Source organism: Andrena cerasifolii, chromosome 10, assembly GCF_050908995.1.
Source record: "Andrena cerasifolii isolate SP2316 chromosome 10, iyAndCera1_principal, whole genome shotgun sequence".
Classification (NCBI taxonomy): domain Eukaryota; kingdom Metazoa; phylum Arthropoda; class Insecta; order Hymenoptera; family Andrenidae; genus Andrena; species Andrena cerasifolii.
Genome location: NC_135127.1, coordinates 10,093,527 through 10,109,286, shown reverse-complemented (window position 1 = coordinate 10,109,286; position 15,760 = coordinate 10,093,527). Strand labels below are relative to the sequence as shown.

The following is a 15,760-nucleotide window of genomic DNA, read 5'->3' as shown; positions in this document are numbered from 1 at the left end:
ACATTTTCCATTACTTGTGAAATAACAGCAATTTTTTTATTATCTTTTCTCTTCCAAGAAGACGTATTCCCTGGAAACTTTTGTTCCATACATTTTTGCACAAATAGGGAACTTTTATTTTCTTGGTCAACATTTACTCTGCTTTGAAAAAGTCGAAGTGGTGCCAAGCAGATTTATGGGGTGAATAATGCTACTTAAATCAATATTTCTAAATTGTATATACTATCTTAAAATATCTGTTAAAAAATATATGTTCCATCAGAACTTTTCTTAATCGAATACAAAATAACCGTTAACCCTGAGCTTTTACGACAGACTTATAGCGTTAATGTACCAAGTTACATAAAACAGAAAATAAACGATTTAAAATTTAAAAGTTCAGTAAACATCTTTTACTCATAAAAATTAACAGTTTCATTCGACCACTGATTGAACCACATTTCCTGTAACAATTTCTTTCACAATTTCCCTAGCGCTATCATTCCACCACCAGGCTGCTTGAACCACAACGATTCAACTCACCCAGCATCCCACACCCAAAATCACAAACCAGCTCCACCTTCATTCCCAAACCTCCCACACCCTTCGCACAGATTCTCGTCCCACTCAAAGCTAATCTCTTCTTATTCCGCAATCAGCTGCGGGGACCCGGACCGCCAAGCTACCCAGCCTCCACTTAGAAGCCATTCCGGGGAATCCCCGTGGCCGGTGGCTGGCAAAAAGGAACACCGACGAGACTCGACCCACCATCGAGAGTGGAAGGAACGGCCCTAAACCGGATCGTGGCTCGATGCTTCGCAAGCGTTCGCCAGAACGGCCCTAGCGAAAGCCCCAGCCGACGATGGCGCCCCGAGCTGTCTCCCCCGGGGAAAAATCTTCATCTCGCATACTGGCAACGCGTATTTATAATAGCCTGACCAGCATTGCCCCCACTGCCAAGTGCCCTGGCCATTCCAACCACGGCATCGACGGGTTGCACAAGCGTTTGATTCTCCATCCTGGAGCCAACCAAGTCAGTCCACGCTGGCTTCGCGTTCAGGCTACTCTTGCTTTCGCGACGCCGGTTTCCTGGTTACGACTCCACGCTCAATTCGCTGTACACCGGCCCCTCCACCAGGGCACCCTTCGACCCTTGAGAAAGGGTGTCTTTAGTGGCAGTGTGCTGGAAGGAGAAATTGGATCTAGGAGGAAGTATCGCTCTGCTGCATTCGGAATAGAAGAGCTGCCGAAGATTGTGAGTACTGCCGGTGCTCCATGAAGAACACCTAGAACTGGTCTGCGCGGACAACCTGGTCACCTTGGATGCTGCAAGTGTGTTGCCTGGGAAGACAATTTTGATAAAAAGTGGTGAAATTCCGCGGTGGATTATGGATGTATCGCGCTGCTGGCGGTGAATGATCGAACCGTGCGATGTAATTGATCCGAGGACGGACACGCGGCTGGGGATTCATTGTTGACCGTCGAGGAAGCTGGGGAAACGGATTTCGTCGTCTTTGAAACACAGGTTAGTGTATTTGATGGAGTAAATCGGGGAAGGGTGGGTTGTGTCGGTGAGATTGTTGATAGTTGATTGTGGAAGCCGGTGAATTAATTAGTGGAGGAAATTAGGGATTTTGGGGATTATGTTTGAGTCAGAGAGGGATTCGTATGAAGCAGAATTGCACCTCCCCTTTTAAACATCTGGTTTGAAGTGTCTTTTAAATTGTCTGCTTGTTAAATTACGATGTAGCGGTGTAATGGTAGAGTTTGTTACAAATTCATGGAGGACGACGATCAGAGAGGTGACTACATTGCAACGATTGCATGCATGCATACGTGACGTCGTCTTATGCAAAAAAGTGGAAATTCCCTGGGACTTCTACGCAAAGAGCACGGGGCAGCCTGAATTTCATACTTTTATCCGATGTCGAAAGTATGGAAATGCGCGTCTAAGCTCCCGTGCTCACGTGCGAGAGACAGTTTATGTAATTCGTAATTCACTCATGCAAGCACAGCGAAGGATTAATGAAAAGAGACAGCAGAACGTCGTTGTACTTTCAAATCTCTGCAAAACATGTTTTCCGCCGGGCAGATCCTAATTTTAAAATATGATATTCACGAAGGTGATCCAGAAAGCAGCACCATGCCCTGCAATTTCAAATGCAGAAGAACATTCTTGGTATTTCATTTAGCTGCTAATAATCACAAACTAACAAACAGTTGTAATGATTTTACTGTAATTTGAGTAGCTCTGGTTGCAAAATATGATGGAAAAATTCAAATGTGGATGAATCGACTCGATGCTGCTTTTGCAGGATCTTCTTTGTTATCGCGGGCACAGTTCGAGTGGCAGAAATCGTTGGGTTAATGGGCAGCGTGAATAAATAATCAGAATATAATAATGTGGAGTGTGATAAGAATGAAATGTAGAAACAAAGATCTTCCATCGTCGTTTCGAAGCAATCATTCTTTCCCAATACCATAAACACACCACGGATCGCAGACGTCATCAAGATAATCGCCTGTGTTAATTCACTGAGAAATTTACATCTACAGACGTATAATTGGGAATTGCAACATTTAAGGAAACCGAAAACCACTCCATGCCGACTTCGGAGCAGCCACATTATTTGAAATAATTTATTCCAGTGCCGTAATTTCGATACAAGATATCATCGAATTGATTATCATATTCAATTCACTGCTAACACGTGCTTAGAAGAAATCTGTCTCCGTCGGTCTAATGAGAGGTCACCAATTCAAAGTCCAATACTCGGGACATGTAAAAAAAAAATAAAACAAAAAATAGGAATCTTTCATGGCTATTTTGAAGTAATTAGCCTTTCTCAGTGGCATAATTTCAATACAAATTACAGGCTTTGTTAAATTAGTTAGCACATTCGATTCGTTGCTAATTCAAGCCTAGCAAAGGATCTATTTGCATCCACTCAGTGAAGGATCATTGCAAACACAACCGTGGCAAATCGTCATCAAATCGATCGTGGTATTTAATTAACCCTCGGTTAACTCCCATTTGCAGGAAATCATTTTGCACGCTTCTAACACGGAGAATTATTTCAAGCCAGATTATTCGCGATCGTTGCACTCAGGCGACTCCGGGAAATGGTGATCGCTTTGTGACCGCTCCAAAGCAACCCGATTTCCTACGATCGTCGCCATTCCTGCGTTCTTACCTTGCGTGTAATTCATGGAACATTGGAAGCACTTATTAGAATCATCTGTGGCATTGGGACTTGTTGTTCGCCGTCATTAGCTCTCGAAAAAAATCATTGACTCGTAATACTAAACGGCAAGAATGGATCGTAATCAACGACAATGGTAATTAACGTATCGCGGCGAGATATGAATTGTTATTCAGCCGGTGACGAAAAAAGAAGCATGGATCTAGTTTTACCATCAGTGCGTTCACGAAAATGCAAATGAAGGACGATGAAAGAATACAGGGTGTCGTAGTATTATTTTTATAATTATTATTTCATATTTACTACTCATAGCAAATAAATAATATAATATAATACATATAAGAGGAGTAATAGTAAAAGTAAACAACTAGAGTAAAGGGGAGGCTGCTGTATTATGGTACAACTGAGGAGAGGGTGATTCTACATGAAAAAATAAGTAAAAAATATACAATAAATTTTTTCAATTGAGACTAGGTTTTTGAGAAAATCAACGTTGAATATTCTTCGAGTACGAGTGCAACTTAACACGTACACTTAACGTGTTTAAAAATAGCATTAATATCATACATAATGTTGACTTCTTTTCAGTATTATGTGCTATTATCTATATCCGTTTGACTAGAGTGGGTTTATAAATGAACATAAGAGACAAAGCCTCAAATGAAAAAATTTATTCCACATTTGAGACTTACTTTTTCATGTAAACTCACCCCCTCCTCGACTCTACCATAAATACCTGGACACTCCGTACAATTCGTTGCTCCCGCGACCCTTCCTGCTCCCCCGTCCGTCATTATCATTTCACGGTCCACGATTTTCCTTTTAGTAGTCCGTCGAATTGCCCGGTTGTCGAATATATTTTGCAAGGACCGCGTAGAGCCGAGACGTAAAGTATTCCCGCCTTGTAACTCAAGGCTATCCGGATTCTACTTTTGTCGCGGAGTTTATGAAAATTGTGCTCCGCTGACGGTACGGCGATTTTACAAATGCTGCAACAGTGGATGGAATAAAACGCGAGGTTCCGTGAAAGTCTAAGCAGCTCGTGCTATAAAAAAAAACAAACACGTACAGAGGAATCCTTTTCAGAGATTTGAAGAGGCTTTGACAGAATAGCAATGGTATAATTATTCTTCGGCGAATGTGAGGTCAAATCGTAACGAAGAAATCAATCTTTTGTAGTCTCTGGATGTTTCAATAACTGTGTCAGTTTGATTTCGCAATCGTGGGGTGAATCCGAATGGCCATAAAAATTTCCGTCCACTCCGTTGGTGCCTGATAACGAATTTCACCGAGTTCCACGAGGATCTCTCTTACCTTTGTTCCTTTATGCTGGCTGAAGAAGGCGATTGCGAAAGATGCGCCTATCTAGGGTTACGTCTAATCACTTTCCATTTCATCAGACTTTCGCGCCGACCTATCGTTTCTTTTCAATGAACTTGCACGCCGGCCTCCAGCGCGCAAGGAAACGGAGGATATTTGTCAATCTCCGTGACGATATGTTTACAATCTCCAGCAACTAGTAAACAAGCTCTCGTACCTTGAATTCCTTTGAGAAATTAATTATCACTTATACGAGAAGCTTGCTGACGTTTCAGAGTCTTCTAAGAAACCCGCATTGGCATTCATTATTCGATTCGCTTCAGAACTTTTGATAATATCTACAGAATTAAGTCGTTTTTATTATTGCCTAAAATGTACACGATTTGGCAAGAATATCTATCACTCATATATTTAAATTGTCATTTTATATATTATGTGAGCATCGATTCACAAATCAGTGATTCAAGGATCACAAGTATTTCTTAAAAGTGTCTACGATTTAATTCAACAGGTGTATTCGCCGAAACGAGTTTGATTTTTGTCAACGTCTAGTCGTCGAGGAGACAATAAAAAAGCATCGGTTGCTATTAAATCAAGCCTGCGCGCGGATAGAGTTCCCGTTTTGTCGAGCCTCGATCATCGATGAATGTCCGAACCGAGGCCAAAATTGTGTCACGTTTGTTAAATATTCGTTGCTCGAGCGGGTGTCATAATTAATGAATTTCGTGACGATCGTGTTTCATTCACGGCTTGTTTTGTTTCGCACGGGCCCGAAGAAGTCTCCGAGCCAATAAAGAAACGATGATCGAGCGAAATTGCGCAATTACGTGAACCTCGTTACCGTATAACATAACTGGGACTCTACACTGTAGGAAAATAAAAAAAGAGCGTAGATGGGACATCGTGGTTTCGGAAGAATAAGTTCTCCAGAGGACCTCTACATAAATAGGAACGCTACCCCCAAACTATCCCTAAAACCTTTATAAGCTTCATTATCGCAATAGCTCTTCAAACTTTCATTCACGAAACATTGCAGAATTAATTCTCAAGGAACGTGAACCAGCATTCGACACCGCTCATGCAAAGTTGTATCACGCCCATCGTAATCTGTCGTCTCAAAGGTTGCGCACACCTTTAACGATACCATCGAAGAGTTTTACAAAATGAAAGAAAGCACAGGGTGATGATTCATGTACCAATGACGAAGGAATTAATACTGGACCATGTCACCATTCCTCCAAGTCCTACCAGCCTTCTTAAAAGCGTTACGCGTCCCTGAAAAAATGTGATATAGTGGTGCAGACGCGACGGCCACTTCTCAGTAACCGAATTACGTAACAAGGTCGAGCGTTTTTTGGAAAAGGAAAGTGAAAAAAGAAAAGGGGACACGCGTCCGCTTGGGACCGCCGCGGAGAGCGAGAGCGTTCCCCAAGAAATCGAAGAGCGGGATCGGGACGAAAGTCGACTGCGCGTGTTCGAGGCGACTTCTCCGACTGGTCCGGTCAGCTGGAGATAGGTGAGAGTCTGTTGCACGACGTTACATCACTGGAACGAATTACAAGACACCGTGTATTACGTATGAAAGATCCTTAGGTGCGGCGATTACCTCGGCCTTCACGCGCCATTTCTATTTCTGCGCGACATTTTTTAGAGACTTCTGGATATCATAGATGCTGCGCGAAATTCGTTATCTTTCTGTGGAAGGTATTAATAAAAAGATCTATGGTCTTTAGGAAGCTTAGGATTTATATTCTTATGAATACACTTCAGTGTGAAAAATAATCATCGAATTAAGGTGGTTGGGGTAACTTGAAAAGTGTGGATTTTTCGATAATTATTTTAACACAGTTTTATAGATATTAAAAAAAGGTTCAACTTTTGTTTAAACTTCTCTTCGATATCTCTCACCGTTCTCGAGTTATTCCACGAAAATGAAAACTCTGCATTTTTTTAAGGGGTGATTTCACCCCCGGAAACTACACTATGATAGCAACAAAAAATAGGTTCGTGTTAGGGATGAGCTAATCTACTTGCACAGAAAGTTGCATAATTTTCTGATTTTTCGAATTGCCTAATTTCTCTTGTTATTTGGTGATAGTTTACTTTAGGGCAGTAATTCCCAGCCTGTGGGTTACGAAGTGTCTGGTGAGTCGCCACGGTTATTTATCTTGTACGATTTTTACCACTTATTTATTTTAATATGGCTACAGTGCTATATTCCATTAATGATGTAACACTGATTTTTAGTAATTGAAAGGAAAGAAATATTTACCTTACTTGAAGTCGGAGTAGGTTAGCTGAATATTATAAAAAGAAATCGCGACTCAAAAAGGTTGGGAAACACTGCTTTAGGGACTTCCTTTGTTCTGTGTGAAATAAATAGGAAAACCTTACCTTCTTCTAGTCAAATAATGGTACTTTCGTCATCGTTTGCCTTTAACTTTATTTAGAACACCACTGTGAAATGGTGTGTTCGATAAACGTGGGAGTGACAAGTGGTTTATTCCAAGTATAGCCTTTTGTGGCAAATGATTGTTATTTCGAATATATTGACACGCATTTTAATTGATTTCTGTGGGTAGTGCTGCCTTTAGAAGGTAAACATGTCCGGAATACCAATGGCGAAACAGAGAGCAGCCCGGTATGCAAATGTAATACAAATATTACCTAACACTATTTTCTGCAATGCCAACAATTTAGAAAATATGTAATTCAGGTTTCTGCGTCGGATGACCTGCTGTGTGTGCAGACAGCGGAGCACGTGGCGCAGAGGTAGATCAAGCCAAGCGTGGCTGGAGCCGAGTACTTTTACCTGCAGGTCGCTCTTGCTCACCTGCTATGGCAACTAGGAAGTGCCGAAAACCTTTATCCGAGATTTTAAACACCCAGCCTCGCGAAACCGCTGCCCGCGCGATCGTTAACTCGGTTCATGGTACACCGAGTGTAAAATTAATTTTCGACGCGTTGCCCAAGCGGTTATCAGACTGGTTTCTCACGAGGGAGCATTCCCAAACCTGTAAATTCTGATTTTAACTCTGGTTTGTCACATTGAGTCAAAGTGCACCTAAATTTGGCTGTGAAATAAAATTTCTTTGAGGCATCCATTTAAAATGGTACTACTGCCGCCAGTAGTAGTAAATTCATGTTTCCTTTACAGGCAGAGGCGCATTCTAAGTGGAGGATTTTTTTTAGTAAAGTAGCATATCTCAATAGTATAACCATGAATTCTTAGCTAAAAATATTAAAAATGAAAAAAGTTACAATTTTTTTAAGCAAAAGAAGTTTTTCTGGAACTCTTTTTCTTTCAATTTTTTTTTAGACACGATGATACTTTAAATGTTAATTTTCAACGATGAACATTCATTCTGCAATGTTGAAACTTCATCTCAGAATTTTTGTGACTTAATTTAACGGATAGTTTTTAAACAGCAGCTGATTGAAAATTGGCTTGGGTCGAATGGACCCAGTGCGACAACTACGTTCGAGAAAATAATGAGACTTCGTGTGTTACTTTTCCATTTACATATTCACCATTCCCATTTCAATACTAAACGAGCTGTTCTTTGGACACTAACAGCAACGAATGAACCTTGCAGAATGAGTAAAATGTTGACAAATGGTGTTTGCTTGTAACACAACTGTCAATGCTTTTCACCGGTCTGCGAATAGGATATCGTAATTATCATCTTACAAGTATTGTATGTTATTACAACAACGAGGTCTGGTGCGCATTGGAATTGCTTTGAATACTGATGCTTCGGTCTCATGTTAATGGATCCGTCATTTGAGACTGAGAAAGATCACTAATTAATTCAGACGATTTTGTTGCTCAATGACGTATCTGACAGCCTGAGAAATTATTCAATCGGCCATAAATGACTTTACGAAGTACTTTATGAATAATTTCCTCTGCTTCAGAAATGGATGCTACCAGCACTCCGCCGGCTGCGCCGACGGCTTCCTTGGAGCTGAAGACACGAAGGGCACAGTTTCAAACGCAAGCCTCGACTTTGGATACGAGAAGGAAGCAGGCGGTATGCGTGAGAAGGGCCTTCAAGAAGTATGGGCCCAAGAGCAACCCAAATATTATCCTCGATGGGCTGAATATGACTGTATCAAAAGGCACGATGTAAGTTTTCCTAATGGCATTTTTCCACTTTGAATAATCTCAACGAAAGTAGTTACAAATTATCGAGAATTTGAAGGGATGCTGTACTTAATTAATTAAGAATGATGAAGGAACACGTACGAAATACTCGAAAATCTAACTGAACATATGCACTCTCGCTCAAAAGTTTCGAGCACCTTTCATTCTTCAAACAAATCAAGATTTCTCAGGCAAATGCAACTGTATATGGTGCACTTATTTTGAAAATATTTACAAGAAGAGTGGAGCGGTGTATAAAACTGGAAACAATTTGAAAAATTAATTGAGGGTCCTTTTGCGAAAAAACCCTTTCATAAATTTTGTATTATTTTTCTAATAAATAAGTACGCTCGAATTTCAACTTTTACATCTGACTATAATTATGTACAGTTTCATTGCACAGTTTCACGTGCTCCAAACTTTTGAACGGCAGTGTATAAACTATTTTCCTTCAAAGTGCTTCGCTTTAGCAATTATTTGTCTTCCCCTGAGTACTCAGACTAAACACCCAGCAGGGCTAAACATGTCTTCCTTCTGCCTCGCTGAATCCAACTTCCACGACTTCCACGTCCATTTCGAGTAACTATTAGCGCTCGCAGTGTTAAATAAATCGCGCGCCGATGTTGCAATTTACACCAGTGCATCTGCTAATGGGAGAGCGCGTTGCTTCAATGCCCATTGTCGTTAAAAAGACTATGCAAAAAGCTGCGGATCCACTTCGCTGCGTATTCCTCTCGTCCTATCTCGCTCCCGCGTGGAATTACAAACGATTCGGAGCGGTTCAAAGTAGCCTCTTTTAAAGGAGTCTGTATTGCGTGAAATTCAATGCAGAGGACGTGGAGCAATCCACTGTGCCATGCTCGTTGATCTTTCCCACTGGATGCTGAGTCTCGTTCCGTCACCTGTGTCACTCCTTTTTACCGCAGTCAAAGTCCACGTGCACGGTCATGCCTCGTCAGAAAATACATCCACCGAGATGGCTCTTTCTTTCCTCGACCAGCTGATCGTTTAACACGCTCGGCTTCCGCATAATTACACACACTCAGCCGTCGAACGCGCCACAGAGTTTAAAAGGGGCACAAAGTTCACCAGAGGACGCGCATTGTCTAAAGTTCATCTTCGTTCAGCAAAATCAGATGAAATATTATCTAATATGAAGTCTCTAATGAATTCATACTCGACTCTTTTTACAGGGAACATCAATCGTGTATTCACTGCTCGTACAGTGGATAACGAAGCATATTTAATGAAGCATACGTATAATATAAAATATAAATTAAAGTCTCGAATTGGTAAGACCTAGTAAGCTTCATCGTCTTTCTTTTTCCCAATTCTTCATTGCCCGTATTGGCCAAAGTTTCCACGTGAATATTTCAGAGTAAAAATCTCCCAGAATTCAGGGTAAAAAATAAGATTGTGCCTTGAAATCCTAAGAGCTTTAAGGTATATTAAGAATTGAAACATACTCTTCCTTTGATATTCTTTTATTATTAATAATTGAGAAATCTTATGAGATTCCACAGAGATTCCTCACTCTTCGTGTATTTCGGTGTTCAGATATGGCCTCCTCGGTGCGAGTGGCTGCGGCAAGACCACGCTGCTCTCTTGCATCGTGGGCCGAAGGCGTTTAAATTCCGGGGAGATTTGGGTGCTGGGCGGCAGGCCGGGGTCCAGAGGATCGGGTGTTCCTGGGCCGAGGGTGGGTTACATGCCGCAGGAGCTCGCCCTTTACGGGGAGTTCTCCATAAGGGAGACGTTCATTTATTTCGGTTGGTGCGCTGGCATGACGACGGAGCAAGTGGACGTGAAGCTCGATTTCCTCGTAAAGGTGAGTTTTAACATATTCCACGATAACATCTGAACATAACATTGTGTAACAGTTTTTTTTTTGAGGCTATGCAATTTCAATTTCAATTTATATGATCGACGACAGATGAAGAAGGCGCGCAAAATCACCTGCGATCGATTCATTCTCTGGATATGACACGATAATAGTCTCTTTTTTTTGCTAATGCATATTGCGATTAATTGGGTAGTTATGATCTGCTGGTTATACAATACACCTCTTATGGTCAGTAAAATGTTAAGTAGGATGATACACTGTGATCAGGCAAGATTGAATGATCCAGATGACAGAATGTGAAGATTGCTAGTCTTCTAATCGAGGAAGAGTGTTAATTTTACAATTTCAAATTGATAGCTTCTATTAGACATTAGTGAAGCATTCCTTGTTCTATATTACTTTGTGTATCAGTCTTCGAAACCAAATGCCCATGTTCCCAATTTTCTACCCACACATAAAATTCAAAGCATACCCACCTTCCTCAAATGCCTGAAAACTTAATGATTAAAAAACGTGAAAAACAGTAACTTCCTAAGGACACTTCAAATTAGAAGCTAAGAGTGTTGAGAAGCTGAACGATCCCTTAATCCTCGACTGGTGGAATATTATACAGCTTACACAATATACTTTAATTCATACAAATCCTATTTTATATCTAAACTTTCTTCCTTCTTAAAACGTGGTACTAACGACTAATATCTACCACAAAGACTTTCCCTTTTTCCACCCAGCGTCGATTGGAACCTAAGTTTGCCGACGTGAAAGAATGGGACTCACGCGGGCCGTTTTAAACAGTTGTTACAGCTGCCATCAGAAAATCGTTTCGTGAAGAACCTGTCGGGTGGTCAGCAGAGGAGGGTGTCCTTCGCAGCAGCTCTCCTTGCAGAACCAGAATTGCTAATTTTAGATGAGCCCACCGTAGGCGTGGACCCTGTCCTCCGCAAGAGCATCTGGGACCATTTGGTCCACTTGACGAAGGACGGTAACAAAACCATCATCATCACCACGCACTACATCGAGGAGACGAGGCAGGCCGGTATGATCGGCTTGATGAGGGGTGGCAAGCTTTTAGCCGAAGAATCGCCCACGAAACTGATGGAGATGCACAACATGGACAGCTTGGAGGACGTGTTCCTGAAGCTGAGCAAACGGCAGAACATGGGCCTCCGGAGGCGGAGCAGCATCCTCAGCAGCGTCACTGGCGTCCTTCCAGAAGTTGTACGTCCTTCTCCCCTCGCTTTCCCTCTGTGTCTCGATAAAAAGATCGAGGGGTAAATTAGGTTTGTCACGTTCCCAGACGCGGATGTGAAATATCATCAAATATTTCAATTTAAAAGAGTTTAACAAATTTAAACTCAAATCAATATGACAACTCACATACCAGTTATTGCTCATTTGCTAGACGAAGAAAAAGTGAATTATTTTTAATGTTGTCTGAAGCCTCTGTCTTTAAACCTTTTCCACATTGTTTCGCCCCAAATTTGCCGCCCTAGGCTGCAGCCTACTCAGCCTATATACACCCCTGCACGTTCCAGGACCCAGACGACGAGATGAGCGGCGAATTCGGGGACAATGTCAGCGTTTCCAGTCGGAGAAGAAGCACCGCTGTCGCGGACGATGGACACGTAAGTATCCTCCATTCTCTAGGCAAATCTATCTGCCTTGTTGAATTGATTTACCTATATGTATCCTGACGGACAGGTGCCAGAGCTGCCGCCCGAGGAGAAAGGGTCCTTGGACTTCAAGATGCTCGACGCTCAGCACATGAAGGCTCTCATATGGAAGAACTTCCTGTGGATGTGGAGGAACGTAGGGTACGTCTGAATTGAATCACGACTGGAAGTGGTGTATAGAAAGATTGATAGCTTTAGGTCTTAGAGAATCGGAGCTACGAAATTCAGGGGCTCAGTGGAAAACAAGCACATGCCTCGATGCCAGAATTCCATCACCTCCTAATATAATAGCAAAACAGTGGCATGCGCCTGCTTTCCACTGGGCTCCTCAATTAGAAAACTGGCGACGAGATTGGCGAAGATATGGGATAATGTCCTAAGGGATGCGTTTCTTTCAGCATAATGCTGTTCATCATCGGCCTTCCAGTCGTCCAGATTGTTCTGTTCTGTCTTTCCATCGGCAAAGACCCTATAGGTTTAAAGATAGCGATAGTGAATAACGAACTGAACAACACTATGGATCTGTGCGTGCCATCGGTCGGCTGCGACTGGACGAACTTGAGCTGTCGGTATCTTCAGCACCTGGAGAGTAGGTCAGTACAGTTGGTGTCGTACGATACTGACAGCGATGGCAGAAATGCTGTGAGACGAGGCTGGGCCTGGGCTTCCATATTCTTCCCTTCCAATTACTCTGATTCGCTATCGGCTAGAATAGAAGCTGGCAAAGATGCTGATGACTGGAGCGTCGATTACTCCAATATGCAGGTCGTCATGGACATGTCCAGTGAGTTTAATCGTATTCACGCGAGACAGTTTCGTTGCTACTTTACTCTCGAGTTGTTGGAAACATAATGGCGTGGCACAGTAAAACACCGCCTCTGGTTATTTATTGACAAATCTTAAAAGCTGCGATAGAAACTTAAGAGACAAAATAATATTATTTTTTCCGTATTACTTTTTCTGTTCTTCCTGTTTTTAGACCAACAAATCGGCCAGCTACTCCAACGAGACCTTTACATGTCTTACCAAGAATTTGCAGAGGAGTTGACCGTAGCATGTAATTACAGCAGCAAACTAACAAATATCCCGTTAGACGTGAGTCAAAGATATTAAAAAATTATCTTCGTATCTTAAGCGATCGATAAATCTAACTGATTTATAAACATCCACCTTTCTACGCACAGTTTAAGCATCCGATCTATGGCCCCGAGGAACCGAACTTCACAGATTTCGCGGCACCCGGAATCATCTTAACGTGAGTGTTTTTGTAAATAAATAAGTCGCGAGGAAAATTACAGATTCGCATTGGCTCTCACTGACAAAGTCTGCCTATCTGTTTTAGAATCATTTTCTTCTTGTCAGTTGCTCTAACATCTGGCGCGATGTTGCTGGAAAGGAACGAGGGTCTCCTTGAGAGAAGCTTAGTCTCTGGTAAATAAAGAAAAGCTGTTAACGATAGGAATGCGGGATAAAGAGCGTGCTGAACACCTTTCTTCTCGCAGGTCTGACTGGGCCGGAGATCCTCTTTGCTCAAGTGATAACTCAGTTCGTGGTGATGATAGGGCAAACAGTCATGGTCCTGATATTCTCCTTCGCTGTCTTCGGCATCACTTGCGAGGGTGCTATCGGTTGGGTATCTGCCCTGACTGTACTCACTGGCCTGTGTGGAATGTGTTTCGGTACAGACTACCCTCCGTTAATAATCATTACCGACAGGTGTCTGCTCGATATTGGTCACTTAATGATACTGATTTCTAGGATTCGTTATCGCCTGTGTCTGTGAAAACGAGAGAAGCGCCACGTACGTGGCAATGGGTTCGTTTTTACCCATCGTCATGCTGTGCGGAATAATTTGGCCCATCGAAGGCATGCATACGGTGCTGAAATGTATCAGCTACGTCCTGCCATTGACGAAGAGTACAGAGGCGATGAGAGCCATGCTGGCCAGAGGATGGCCAATTTCTAATCCCACTGTATACGCCGGTTTCATTGCCACGTTCATCTGGATAAGCGCCTTTATGACTCTAGCGATTCTGTTGATTAAGTTTAAGAAAGGTTAAAAGGAACTCCTACGCTAATTGCGCGAGTGAATTTATATATTGTAGTGCAGGAATTTCCGCACCGAAGAGACTGTTCGACGTAATAGCCGTTACGTTAAGGATAGCGTGAAGAATTTTAGGACGGAGTCTCGTACAATATGTTCGAACTGTGTGGTCTGTTTATAATAAGAGCATTGAGGGTGAAGGGGGAAATGAATGAAAATTGTTTTGGACAGTGCAACGTATACTTTTTTGCTCAACACGGTTGTATTATATTTATTATAGGTACTTTGGTAGTATTACAGAATAAAGGCAGTACTATGTGTACAGTACAACGATAAGTGAATCGTAAAGTATGAGTAGGGATTTATGATTATATAATTATCAACTTCATATGATGTCTGATTTAATAACACGCGAGAACCAATGGTATTTTTCTGTATCGCGACATGATATTTTTATTTTGAATAGCGTTACAAGATCGACGAATATAAATCCTGTTTACAAAATAAATCGATGTGCAGAAGCCAGTTACTTGTTCCGTTCTGTACTGGCGCGCATATAGAAAAGGTCTCTAACTGTTAATAAGTAATTGATTATAATCAAAATAACTGCAAATACTATGTAGGAGAATAGTCAAGGTTCTGTATTGTAAGTCCCAGCTGTAAAAGTGTATAAATTGATTGTAGAGAATGCATAATTCATTGAATAAAGTGAGTTTTTACTAAAGACTGCGTAACACTCCTGCCATCCGTCCCCAATAAGTGTTAATAATTCACCAATTACAACAGAAATGACTGAGTCGATAACGTTAGATGTGACACGAAAATTGTAAGGGGACTCGCGAGTCCCGAGCGTGTGCAGCAAGAGATAATGTTTCTACTTTCCAGTTCCCATTTGACCACTAGGGTAACTGGTTAATATTTGTACTATCTTCCATCGACAAATAATTTCTCAAAGGGTAAGGCATATAAACTGAAATCCGTGAATATCAACCGCGTTTTATATTATTTCACGAAAACCGCGACAGATGTCGCCACGGTCATGATCTGAATTACGAGATAAGTAAAGGGTTAGACATGTTCTAGTTTGTCTCTCATACACTGGGGACTCTGTGGACGAAGAGCGTTGATGAGCCCTTAGCCATAAGTAAATGGTTAGATCCACGGGTTCTCTTCAGAGCCTAGGGCCCCTCTTCTTTCGACAAAATACAAAGTAAAGGGTTACCTCCCTTCGACTATCACCCAATATGCATTCTTTTCTTCACATACCCCATGCACTCATACATTTACCCTAATAATTTAAAAATACCTGACAACGATGCACCCTTAAACTGCCTATGGAACTACCACTTGAAATCGAGTTAGCACTCAGCCTAAGACCCAACCGGTACAAATTAAATTCTTTCAAATGCTAATATATCTATAATTCAACGTTGCAAATTGTAAGTTCGACTTGCTGTCTCACCATAAAATTACCCGCGATTCCCACGTCCATATAAAAACAGCATCGAAATATCAGAGCAGAGAGAGGCAGCAGGTTAAGCGCGGCGTGTA

The 15,760-nt window shown here is 41.8% G+C and overlaps 1 protein-coding gene across 1 annotated transcript; it reads left to right on the top strand.

Annotated features, from left to right (window-relative positions):
• Positions 1–653: 653 nt before the first annotated feature.
• On the top strand, positions 654–14,933 carry LOC143373691 (ABC transporter G family member 23). Its single transcript, XM_076821160.1, has 12 exons — positions 654–1,504; positions 8,421–8,631; positions 10,207–10,477; positions 11,288–11,710; positions 12,028–12,117; positions 12,194–12,306; positions 12,564–12,949; positions 13,145–13,260; positions 13,350–13,420; positions 13,508–13,596; positions 13,668–13,844; positions 13,924–14,933. Exons 2-12 carry the CDS (start codon positions 8,423–8,425, stop codon positions 14,223–14,225), a joined length of 2,247 nt encoding a protein of 748 aa, XP_076677275.1. The 5' UTR covers positions 654–1,504; positions 8,421–8,422; the 3' UTR covers positions 14,226–14,933.
• Positions 14,934–15,760: the final 827 nt, after the last annotated feature.